Raw genomic sequence first — 13,055 nt, 5'->3', positions numbered from 1 at the left:
TAATGCTCCAGTTGTTGTACACTGCTCTCTTCATATTGACTATGTCTGTTAATTCAACATAATCAACAATAAATGCAAACAAATGTTGTTCTTTTGCTCAGCAATGTGTGAATAAATGATGACAATTTTGGGTGACCTATTCCTTTAACCTTTGTACAAATGCAATTACAATTTTTGGTCTGACCCTTATAGTTCCATATGTAGATAACGATATAATATGCTTTACAGTTTATAAAGTCAAGGTTGTGGGGATGGATCTGAAAATGGTCACTGACATCTATCAAATGAAGGTGGAACAGGTACTAAAAGAAGGTACGGTTCATTGTTTCCTCCACTGATCATGAAATTCACTTGAAATGTGTCTGATTCCTGTTAAATGTTGTTGTCTTTCTCTAATACATACTCTACAGAAGGCTAAATTGTGGAATTGTTTCCTAAATGCTGTTATGTCCTGCAGGTACTGATGAGGATGTTGAAGGGACAGTGAGAGAATTTTTGGCTCGTCCCAGTTGCAGAGAACATTTAGGATTGATAAAAGACAAGTCGTACCTCATCATGGGCCGATCTGTTGACCTGCCAAAGCTCGGGGGAAGGTAGGTGTCCACTATGTGTCTTCAATATAGCAGGATTTGCCTTAGGTTTATGCATCTGAAGTCTATAGAGTGTTGTGCATGGCAGTGGCGGGCTGGGACAGTAGGGAAGTCACTTTAGGGAAGTCGTGGCCTAGTGGTTAGAGAATCGGACTCACAATCGAAGGGTTGTGAGTTCGAGTCTTGGGCTGGAAGGAATTGTGGGTGGGGGGAGTGCATGTACAGTTCTCTCTCCACCCTCAGTACCACGACTTAGGTGCCCTTGAGCAAGGCATCGGACCCCCAACTGCTCCCCGGGCGCCGCAGCATAAATTGGTGCCCACTGCTCTGGGTTCACAGTGTGTGTGTGTGTGTTCACTGCTCTGTGTGTGTGCACTTTGGATGGGTTAAATGCAGAGCACGAATTCTGAGTATGGGTCACCATACTTGGCTGAATGTCACGTCACTTTCACTTTAAATCAGGCCGGGAATTTGACGCCACCTCTGTTGCTGCACATGAATTGACTGCTCTGACTCAAAAGCTGAACTGTCCACCTCCTCTTTTTCAACAGCATGAGCACTTGCAGCACTAGTGCTACTGTTGCTTCCTTCATCACATTCAAAATAAATAAATAAGCATTGTACACTATAGGCTACATATAGTAAGCTAGAAATGGAAAAACAAAATTTCTGGTCAAATTTGCCACTAGAAAAATAATTTATCCCCATATGTAAAACAGTGTGTTAGTTTGTCATTAAGATGCTCTTTTAAAACTTGTATCTTTATATATATTTGTAATATATATATATATATATATATATTATAATAGATTTTATCTATTTTGAGTCACTTTGAATGAAAGCGTCCGTCTGCCAAATTATTACGTAAATATTAGGGTGGAACAGTTAAACTTTTCCACAGTTTGGTTTGTTTTACGGTTTTAGAGTCACGGTTTCGGTACCGTTGTATGTGCTATGTTTATGGAAAAACTAAACTTTCAAAAAATTATTTCTAAAAATGAATTATATCATTAAGAATATTCTAACAACAAGCAACAACACAAATAAATACAATAAAGATACAAAGAAAATAAACTGACTTTCAGGTTTTTTTAGGCAGGTCTAGCATTAGTTTTTAGGTACAGTAAATGAATAAAGTAATCAAATGTAAAACAGCATTGCATTTTGGACTATAAATTAAAGATTATTCTTTATTAAAGTTACAAAAGCTTTTCACTTTAAGAGAATGCACTGATACAGTGTTCGTGTTAGTATTGAACAAGAGTTAATGGTTTGTCCAGGTTTTTTTTTTTTTTTACGCTATTCACGAGTTCGCATTTACTTATAATTAAATAAAGGTTATGCTTATTTGGCGTGCTGTCCGGGGGGAGCGCTCCGCGCCCGGCAAGACTCCCGAGCCCGGGGCACCCCCCCCCCCCCCCCCCGTCCGGGGATAGGGGTCTGAGCTCGGAGTTCGGCTTAGCCCAAGTGCTCCCCTGAGTTTTTCTACCTGAGCTGGGGTAGAAACTTGGCTGAAGGTGCGAGATCGGGGTGGCAGAGGGATTTCTTAAAGTCGAGAGATAACGAAGGTAGGATGTACTTGATTATTTATAGGCGTTTTCTCGAGCTGATTGGTAACCAGTGTAATTGCTGATGATGATGAACTGGCCGTGTTAATTATCCGTGCACGCTTCTCCTGTAATTCGTTTGTGAAACGTCACTTCACGAGTTCGCATTTACTTATAATTAAATAAAGGTTATGCATATTTGGCGTGCTGTCCGGGGGGAGAGCTCCGAGCCCGGCAAGACTCCCGAGCCCGGGGCACCCCCCCCCTCCCCCCCCATCCGGGGATAGGGGTCTGAGCTCGGAGTTCGGCTTAGCCCAAGTGCTCCCCAAAAAGCAATTAGAACGGGACAGCAGCCAGATACGCAAATTTACGTCTCCCCAAAAGCTGTGCTTAAATGTTAGATGGGTGCTGGGCGTCCTTTGGTGTATAAATGTTACGGCAGTGTCTATTTGACTTCCATGGAAGCATCCACTTGAAAGAGAGATGGGAACTCCCACTGGAGACGCGATTATTGCGGCAGTTGGGAAGATCAAAAAGGCTCCTGCGGGAGCATACACTGCTGCGGCAGTGAGGAAATATGGAGAGGCTCCTGCGGGAGCATACACTGCTGCGGCAGTAAGGGAATATGGAAAGGCTCCTGCGGGAGCTGGCACTGCTGCGGCAGTGGAAAAATACGGAATGGCTCCTGCGGGAGCTGACACTGCTGCGTCAGTGAGAAAAATACGGAGAGGCTACTGCGGGAGCATACACTGCGTCAGTGAGAAAATATGGAAAACGCTCTTGTGGGAGCTGACACTGCTGCGGCAGTGAGAAAAATATGGAGAGGCTCCTGAGGGAGCATACACTGCTGCGGCAGTGAGAAAAATATGGAGAGGCTCCTGCGGGAGCATACACTGCTGCGGCAGTGAGAAAATATGGAAAAAGCTTTTGCGGGAGCTGACACTGCTGCGGCAGTGAGAAAAATATGGAGAGGCTCCTGCGGGAGCATACACTGCTGCGGCAGTGAGAAAAATATGGAGAGGCTCCTGCGGGAGCTGACACTGCTGCGGCAGTGAGAAAAATATGGAGAGGCTCCTGCGTGAGCTGACACTGCTGCGGCAGTGAGAAAATATGGAGAGGCTCCTGCGGGAGCTGACACTGCTGCGGCAGTGGGAAAATATGGAGAGGCTCCTGCGGGAGCATATACTGCTGCGGCAGTGAGGATAATATGAAAAAGGGCTCTTGCGGGAGCTGACACTGCTGCGGCAGTGAGGAAATACGCAAAGGCTCCTGCGGGAGCTGACGCTGCTGCGGTAGTGAGGAAATACGTAAGGGGTCCTGCGGGAGCTGACACTGCTGCGGCAGTGAGGAAATACGTAAAGGCTCCTGCGGGAGCTGACACTGTTGCGGAAGTGAGGAAATTCGTAAAGGCTCCTGCGGGAGCCGACTCTGCTGCGGCCGTGAGGAAATTCGTAAAGGCCCCTGCGGGAGCCAACGCTGCTGCGGTAGTGAGGAAATACGTAAAGGCTCCTGCGGGAGCTGACACTGTTGCGGAAGTGAGGAAATTCGTAAAGGCTCCTGCGGGAGCCGACTCTGCTGCGGCCGTGAGGAAATTCGTAAAGGCCCCTGCGGGAGCCAACGCTGCTGCGGTAGTGAGGAAATACGTAAAGGATCCTGCGGGAGCTGACACTGCTGCAGCAGTGAGGAAAAAACACGTGAAGGCTCCTGCGGGAGCTGACACTGCTGTAGCAGCGGGGGAAATATATGATGGCTCCTGAAGGAGCGGGGAGCTGTTGGAATTGGGAAATGGAGATGGCTAGGGAAAAAACGGGTGGCTCATGAGGGTTTGATGGGCTTTCTTGAGATTTACGCGGTCTGATCGGATGTAGCTCTTAAAAGCTTCTGATGACCAGCGACCGAGTGTTTGGATCTGATGTTGGGAAAGGCCATTTTAAGCCGCTGTGGTGGCTGCACCGATTCTGAAGGAATGGCTGGAGAAATCGTCAGCTGAGATGCCGGACAGACGCAAGACAGATTTCAAGTGTTTCTGGAACCAAAGACGGGAGACGGGGCGGCTACAGTCGTCTGTGAGGGTCGGAAAGGGATTTAGCTTGGCCTTTCCTGGGCTGGAGGAAGGCTAGGAGAGTTTGGTATTGGAGAATAGGTGATTGGAGGTTAAAAATAAAAATGAAGTGGCCCTTCATGGTCTGATCTGTTTTACTTCGCTTTATATGAAATGACATGGCTTCATTGTCCAGGACTGCTAGATCAGAAATGGTGGGGTGGATATTTGGATTAAAGCTGGAAGTGGTAGTGAGCTCTGAGCATCTGAGAAAGCCGAAGAAGGGTAGAATAAACATGGCATCTAGTGTTGGAGCAGTGTGGATGGAATGGTAACCTTTGCGAAGCGTAGAAATGCATTTAATCAGGATTTCGAAGGTTATGGGCTGCCTGGAGTCTGGGCGCGTGGGGTGGGCTCTTTGAATGCCTTTGATGAGAAGGGAGGTCTGTGAATTGGCTATTTGGGGTGAGGGTGAACCAAATATGAGTTTATGGAAAAATTGGATTCCACTTAGATAGCTTTTGATGGAGCTGACTTGGAGGGTTTTGTTAAGGTTGAGGTGTGATATAAATGAGGTGATGGAGAGCAGGGAAAAATCAGGGAACGGTAGATTAAAGGCGGAGTGGAATGCTTTAAAGCATTTCCATGCTGTGAAGTATGACTGCAGGGTACTTGGGGAAATGGCTTGGAGAATAGAATCTCTTGAAGTTTCGAGAAGGGGTCTCAGAGGATGATTCAGAGAAATATTAGTTCTGAATAAGGAGGTACTGGGGTTGGGAGTGGTTCCACCTGCGGTGCCAACAGCCTGAATTTCTGAAAGGCAAAACTTGCCTCAGGAATGTGTTTTGAGGTTATGATGAACTGATGTTAGCGGAGATCCAGATTAAACGTCTTTGAAAGGGCATTAAGGTGGGTGAATGAGAACGGTCATTATTAATTCAATGTACAGTAGCCTCGTTATCGCAGTGAATAACGATGCTGGACCATTCTTTTCCCCACAGAAAGGCTGCCAGGACAAGATGATATAGCTCGAAAAGGGGTGAGGATATTAATGGCTGGGGAAAATCTAACGGCTGGGAGGGCCATGTAGAAGCGGACCAGTGATTTTGGTGAAATCCTCCGAAACCGATGGAAGGGTGGTGGCTTTTGATTATTGGTGATTCCATAGGCTCTCTCTCGCGCACCTGCGCAGTTTAAAACATCCAATAGTTATGATTTGTCAAGAACGAAGGGTTTAGCTCCACCCATGCATGATAATACCGTGCATTGTCGATCTTACAGGCTGACGATATGACGATTTGAAAAAATGACCATATCGCCCAACTCTAGCGGGAGCGAGAACTGCTGCGGCACTGAGGAAATATGGAAAAAGGATCCTGCGGGAGCGGGCACTGCTGCGGCAGCGGGGAAATACAGATGGACGCTCCTGCTGGAGCAGACACTGCTGTGGCAGTGGAGAAAAACAGATAGAGGCTCCTGCAGGAGCAGGCACTGCCGGGATGCTGGAGTGAGGATGGGCTATTATGGATGGATAAGGGGATGTTTAAAGAGGGTTAGTTATGGTGGGTCACGAGTTTGAGTGAACAGGGATGGACTGCGCAGATGTACTTACGCTTGGGACGGTTCTGGTAGTGGAATAAAGAGAGGGTAAATGGCGGGCATTGGGGCCTGCGCCATTAGCGGAGGAATGCTCACGCTTGGGACGGCTTCGGAAGTGGATGTAAAGAGGGGGAAAGAGGAGGTGAACAGCAGGTATAGGGGCCTGCGCCAATATGAGAGGCAATGTAACACTGGGGTTAGACTGTGGGGCTGCAGGCCATGAGTAGGGGAGAGGGTTGTCGGAAAAGGGGGTTGTGGATGGGTCTGCACCGCTATCGGAGGCATGCTCGCGTTAGCGTCTGATACGGGAGCTGGAGGCCACTGAAAAGGTAAAAGGAGGTAAGTAGCAGCAGGAAGAAAGTAAGGGTCTGGGTTGCAAGTGGAAGCAGCTTCGCACTTGCTTCACGTGTTGTTGGTCACAGGAAGGGAATCCTGAAGAACCTATGTGCAACCTGCACTACTACCGGAGGAAGCCTTACGCTAGTGTTTACTATGGGAGCTGGAGGCCGCTGAACAGAAAATGGTTTATTAATAGCATGAGGGAGCGGAAGAGTTGTGGGCATTTTTACAAATGGAGGCAGCCTCACGTTTGCTTCAGCTGCTGTAGCTGTAGGCCATGCGAATGGGTTGGGATGTGTGATGTCTTGAACCTGAGTAGCCTGCACTGCTAGCAGAGGCAGCCTTATGCTAATGTCTGCTACTTGAGCTGGAGGACACTAAAAAATAAAAAAGGGGGGGGGGGGGTTAGAAGTAACAGGATGCAAATACTGGGATGTGCAGGCCAGTGTTGCAAGTAAAAGCAGCTTATGCTTGCTTCGGCTGCTGTAGATGTTGGCTGCGGGAACGTAGAGGGGTTAGTAACATTAGACAATCCCTCGAGCCTTGTCCACATTAATATGTTCCTGTTGAAGAACATCTTTTCCTCTCGTTTTGGCCTTCCAGCCTTTGAACGCTCTCCAGAGTGGATAAATTTGAAGATGCTGTTTTCACGTTGTAGTATGGACTGTAGAAACAGAGGCTTTGAAAACGAAGCATGTTTAGTCTTGTAACACATACTACCAATAGACATGTTTATAGCAGTTAACTTATGCAGTTATGTGCTATTCACTTTCACATGGTTTCTAAAAAAAAAAAATTATTTTGCATGCTTTTCATATTACAGTCCTAAAAGACAACAGAAAATTTACTCACGATTGCTGTCCTGCGGAAAACACGAGGGCAGTTGCATTTTAGATCAATTCTGAGTGATCACGCCAGTAAATGGTGAAATATTTCCATAAATAAATTGATCCTGCCAGAAAATTTAATGAAACTTATGTCTGTATCATCTGAGTGAGGTTTGGACATGCACGGTAAGGCAGGTGTAACGTTAATGGGTTCAGACATTTCGGTGTGGATAACAACTCTGAAAAAATACCTTGTTGGCTTCATGGATAAAAATGGCATCGACATCGGACAGAATTACGTCATAACATCGTTTAACAAACTTTAGCAGCGAAACCTGCATTTTAGCAGCTTCACCTGAAAATATTAATTTGCAACACACGGTCCGCGCTACTAGTGGAGGCGGCCTCGAACTGCGTTGCGGCCGGAAGCCGCGGTGAAGGGCTGAGCCGCGGCAGCAAGTGAGTGAGGCTTTGCTTCGGTGAGATCTGGGGCGCGGCCCCATTACTTCTCTGGTGGTGTCGAGCGAGGCGAGCTCGGGGCTTGCATGGTCTGTTGGCCACAGCGTGTGGCTATTTGAGAAGAGCAGGTGTCGCGATAACGCTTGATGCTCGGCGGCTGTGTTAGGCGGGATAGGAGTGATCATGGGGCCAGCGAATTGCAGCAGATCTGAAAAAATCCCCGGTCTAACGTTAGATCTCTTCGTTGGATGGAAAATTGGGTCTGTGGTGAGATGGCAAACTGCGCGAACCGAATTCTGAAAGTCGAGAGATAACGAAGGTAGGATGTACTTGATTATTTATAGGCGTTTTCTCGAGCTGATTGGTAACCAGTTTAATTGCTGATGATGATGAACTGGCCGTGTTAATTATGCGTGCACGCTTCTCCCGAAATTCGTTTGTGAAATGTCACTTGTTGTGATGTCTGGGAACCCAGAATGCCTCTTTTTCACAGTTTGGTTTGGTTTTGGTCATGTGGTGGTGTCATTTTCACTCCGCGATCGCATGATTCGCACATTCATAAGTCCGTCAATTAATTCGCAGTTGCATACCAGCCTATTGCACATCAGCCTGATCGACTGCACAGCGGCAGGCCAGAATGACCGTCAGTACACCGGGAAATGTCCCGGTGCTCCCGTTGGCCAGTCCGTCCCTGGTGCATGGCTTAATGATGTGACTATATTCTTCATCTAAAATTATACTAAGTTCTGTTATATGTTATTAAAAGATGTGTCAAGACTTGGAGATCGGTAACAGACTTGAATGCACATCTTTTACGATCAATACTTTTTTTAGTGTTTAACTGATATATCTTCAAGGCTGATATATCAGCCCATATCTGACATTTTTGTTTAAAGGGGTCATATGATGCTATTTAATTTTTTCCTTTTTCTTTGGAGTGTAACAAGCTCTTGGTGCATGAAGAACATCTTTAAAGTTGCAAAGACCAAAGTCTCAAATCCAAAGAGATATTCTTTATTAAAGTTAAGACTCTGCCACAGCCCCCTGAAACGGCTCGTTCTAACACGCCCTCACATCTCTACGTCACTATGTGGAAGTATTTGCATAATGCCTCACAAATGTTCACCCAAAAGAAAAAAGGCCTGGTTTCAGTAGCAAAGTGTTGAAGCAGTCATGTCAGGGAGATGTGTGTGTATCTAGAAGAAAGAAAAATAACTTTATTTAACTGATGGTAAAACTAAGGGCACTATAAACTGTCTACATTTATTTTGAAAGAAAAAGCTTGTGATTATGAAACGAGGTGTTACATTTCCAACGAGTTCTTGCAGTGTTCGGCCAATCACAATGCAAAGGGTCATTTGACCAATCAGCGCAGACTCTGCTTATCGGAAGGAGGCGGGGCATAGAGGACCTGCAATAATGTACAGTATTTAAAAAAATTATGTGTTTTTTGAACATTAAAGCATGTTAACATATTCTGTTACACCAAAAACACAAAATAATGATCTTTAAAGAGCATCATATGACCCCTCTAAATATAGGCATTAGCCAATACTTTTGTCTGCTTGGCCGATGTTGGAGTTTCAATTTCTATTTTGAAGAAATGTTTTATCAAAAATATACAATTTTATTTTGGAGAAATTTTTTTTTTAAAAGTGGTGTAAACGTTTTCCAAGAATGTATGAAACAATTTTATTTTGACCCTTGTACCAAGTGTAGCAAAGTTTGTAATTTTGTATGTTCTGCTTTCACTTTTCTGTTGTTTTTAGTCTGCAGTACATCTTGGGAGAGCAGACCTGGGTTGAATACTGGCCTACAAGAGAGGAAAGCCAAATTCGAGAACACAGGGATCGATACATTGGCATTTCTGACCTCCAGAACAGCCTTCTCACAGAAGGATGTGCTACATAATTGTATAACCAAAATGTGTTGATTACAGAAAGTTAAATGTCATCTCTTACAAACCTTTCATGAATCTTCATAGTATTGTTTGTTCCAAAATACTTATATATACTATACTGACTGAATAAAAAATTATAATGTTTAATTTGGAGTGCCTGGCAAAATTATTAATTTAATTATTATTACATTTAGGGTATTAATTACTAATCCAACATTTTCATTTTTGTGCAATACTTTGAAACTGTAAAGCTGTTTAATAATCGTAAAATACACTGCAGGACATTTTTAATACAACCCCAAACTGGAATAATCACCATTTAGATTGTAAATATTCCTTAATGTGTGTCTTAATGTAATTTATGCAGTTGCTGTAGTTAAAGGGATGTAAAGCATTTCATTTTCTTTATTTCTTTGTTTTTAATATTGCTAAAGAATGAGTGATAAACAAGCTTTAGTTTTGCATATAATTTTGGATAGGATGTAGTGAATTATCCTGAATTATTTAAGGGAACATTGAACAAACGTATATAGATAGTTAATATTTGTTGAAGCAAAATCACACACACACACAACACTTTTGAATATAGCTTCAAAGCAGCATTACATAAAATGCATGTTTCTGTTAAGAAGAGGAATCTGCTATGGCAGTGCAGTGGCGGGAGGTGCATTTCACACCTATAGGCCTTTAGTGGAGTCCTATATGAATAAATCCACCTCTTCGTACCATCATAATGATGCCACGGCTATATTTCTTTTACACAGAAATGCAGTATAACTGAATTCATCACAGATAGGGATCTCATGTAGCCAGAATGAATACTACAACTAAAGCAAGAAGCCCAGTTAACACAAATCAACAAGTTTCCACACCTGTGCAAGTCACATCATTTCTAATAAGGCGAGTACATGTGTTGTAAGTTGACCTATCAATTTAACGTACAGCTTTTCATCTTCTCTAGTCTACCTAAAATACTGTCTAGCACAGCTTTACCAGGAAAGTTAGCAAGTTACATTAAATACACGTGGTTGAGTTTAGGCTACAGGCGCCTGCACTGTTGATTCTGAAGTCCTTAGGTAGATTTCTTTGACCCTGGCAACACGATTGCTGAAATATGGTTGCATAAAAGCTCTAATAAAAAGACATACACTGCTAGACCAGTGCAACCAGAGAAAAGCTGCGAAATGAAGAGAATAGACCATTGGAAATAATTTAATGCATATTCATGGAAAAAATATATTAAAACTGAGTCAGTGATTCTGAGCAGAGAAGGCTTTGCTCTGGCGGCCCACCACTGCAGAAATGACTGCCAGTGTAATGTCCATATTGCTGAAATGTACAGTAATAGAGGTCTGTCAAGTCATGCAAGGTCTCCTTTATTTATATAGCGCTTTATAAAATACAGATTGTGTCAAACAAACAAGATTCAAATCTACAGTGTTGCGACCCTGTCTAGGGTAAGGCCGCAACATATACCAAATCAGCAATCAAAAATCCTTTGTACATTTATTTACAGAAGCACAGAGTAAAAGCACAACTTCAGGGGTGAGCAAAGGCCAAAACAACAAACAAACACCAAGTAAGCTCCTAACAGAAAATACTAAATTTCCTGACAAAAGAAAAACTAAATAAAAATACAATATGCTACCCTAACTCCCCATCTAAATGAAAAACAGGAGAAAACAATATTTGCGAAAGAAAAATGGCACTCACCCCCTACAGCTTCAAAGTGTAGAAAAGAGTATTTACAAAACTTTACAAAATATACAAAATGGAAAATGAGATTGACAACACCTTATCACCTCAAAATCCAAACTGCACACAATAGGCAGATCACCAGGCAACTAAGAGCATCAACACTCTGTAGCAAACACACAACAGCACATGTACAATGGAACAACAGGAAATCACAAGATGAGCAGAGCTCCCTCCTCAGGCACAGCAGATCCTTTTATTGCTGCTCCTTGGTCCCATTTGCACCAATCAGATCTGGAGATCACTTTGGTAGGATCCAATCCTGTGAAAGAGAGAGAACAAGGGGACCAGCAAAGCAAGACACACACACACACACACACACACACACACACACACACACACACACACACACACACACACACTATATGTCTCAAGACGTAACAACAGTGTTAACTATGTAAAAAGTGCATCAATAATGCAAACAAAATTCAAATCTGCAATAGTATTTATAAAACTGGCAGACTTTTGTGTCATATTTTCAGTTCAAGAAGTCTGCAATAAAGTAAATAATAAAGCTTTTCCTATTCTAGAGGTGTCATATTCGTGTAAGGTGCCAAATGATTGTGTTTAATGATGTAAACTGTATTTTGCAATATTAGCCAAATATGTAATAATTAATCATCACAGTATCATATGTTCTGCCTATGTCTATCATGAAAAAGAAGTGGCTGCTGAGTGATTGTCACAGGACTTTCATACAAAAGACAGTATGGAAACTAGAAAAAGATCTTACGAGTCAGTAAGAAAGATTCTACAGCATAGTTCAGTTTGAGCTGTTAAACTCTTGTCAAACAATTTGTCACCCTAAACATGCCGTACATGTGACATACAAATTGTAGAAAAAAACCATCTTGTGTTCATCACACACAGTGGGGAAAATATTTATATGACTCTCTGCTGATTTAGTAAGTTTGCCCACTTTTAAAGAAATGAAGGGTTTGTAGTTTTTATGGTAGGCTTATTAAACAGAATAAACAGTATTAAATTCAGAAAAAAACAAACAAACAAGCAAACAAAAAAACATTATATAAAGGCACCACGTTGTGGTTTTGCGATGAAAATTGCGCACAAAGAAAAAATAAGATTTTCAAGATTTACATGCACTGCAGATAATTTTATTCTAAATTTCTTTGTTTTGAGCCTTAAAAATAATTTTAATAAATAATAATTTTTAGCAAACCTTAATTTTTTATTTAATTAAATAATTAGTTTTACTCTCACAGAATGTTTGATCGAATAATAAAGACAATAAATACAGTACTACAACAGGGACCCTTTACATTCACATAGACCCGCCCCATTAGTTCCTGTTAATCAAAATATATATTTAAAAAAAATAAATTAGATAAATAAAAAAAAGTCATTATTCTGCATAATGATTGGTCAAAGTGCCTGTCAATCAAACTCCCTGTAAAAGGTCAACTGCAGAGTTTTTTTTTTTTTTTTTCAGTTGTCACTCAAAATATGTATGTTTTTGTGCAATATTTGACTCCAGTGTTGAAATAGTAAGAAAAACAGGCAAATTAACTAACTTTAATTTAAATCTTGTATAATTTATATTGAACTGATATTAAAATTGTTTACAGTGTAATATATACACATTTTTATAAACCTTAAAATAGAAATTATATATTTTGATAAATTTGAGTATTTTGAACTTATTTTCTACTAATAGATTTTAGTGGACATAGCTCTACAAATAAAAGATTTTAAATTGTTACCATCCTTTCCCTATATAAGATGTTCTTATATTTTCCTTGTTTGTCAGCAGAAGGTGAACTGTCATAATTGTTTGGGCCGAAGTGTGGGAAAGAAACAGAAGCCTTTTTAGAAGTCAGTGTATCATCAGAATGATTTTGAAACTGATATTCCAAGATAAAAAATAAAAAAAAACTTTAATGTGGTTGGATGGCGACAAGTACAACAACATTCCAATCAGAATTGAGATATAACTTTTCAGAAAATATCAGTTTTCGGCTTAAAATCAGGGTTAGGTGA

General features: G+C 42.0%; 1 protein-coding gene across 1 annotated transcript in view; it reads left to right on the top strand.

Moving 5' to 3' along the window:
- Positions 1 to 9,449, top strand: part of LOC132144098 (complement C3-like) — a 63,610-nt gene extending 54,161 nt beyond the window's left edge. The window contains exons 39-41 of the mRNA XM_059554841.1: positions 229 to 312; positions 458 to 593; positions 9,172 to 9,449. Of these exons, the coding sequence (XP_059410824.1) occupies positions 229 to 312; positions 458 to 593; positions 9,172 to 9,313 (362 nt within the window). The 3' untranslated portion in view covers positions 9,314 to 9,449. The remainder of the gene's footprint in view (positions 1 to 228; positions 313 to 457; positions 594 to 9,171) is intronic.
- The last annotated feature ends 3,606 nt before the right edge of the window (positions 9,450 to 13,055 follow it).

Source organism: Carassius carassius, chromosome 7 (genome assembly GCF_963082965.1).
Source record: "Carassius carassius chromosome 7, fCarCar2.1, whole genome shotgun sequence".
NCBI lineage: Eukaryota > Metazoa > Chordata > Actinopteri > Cypriniformes > Cyprinidae > Carassius > Carassius carassius.
The sequence above is the reverse complement of the archived record's forward strand: the minus strand, read 5'-3'. Positions and strand labels throughout refer to the sequence as shown.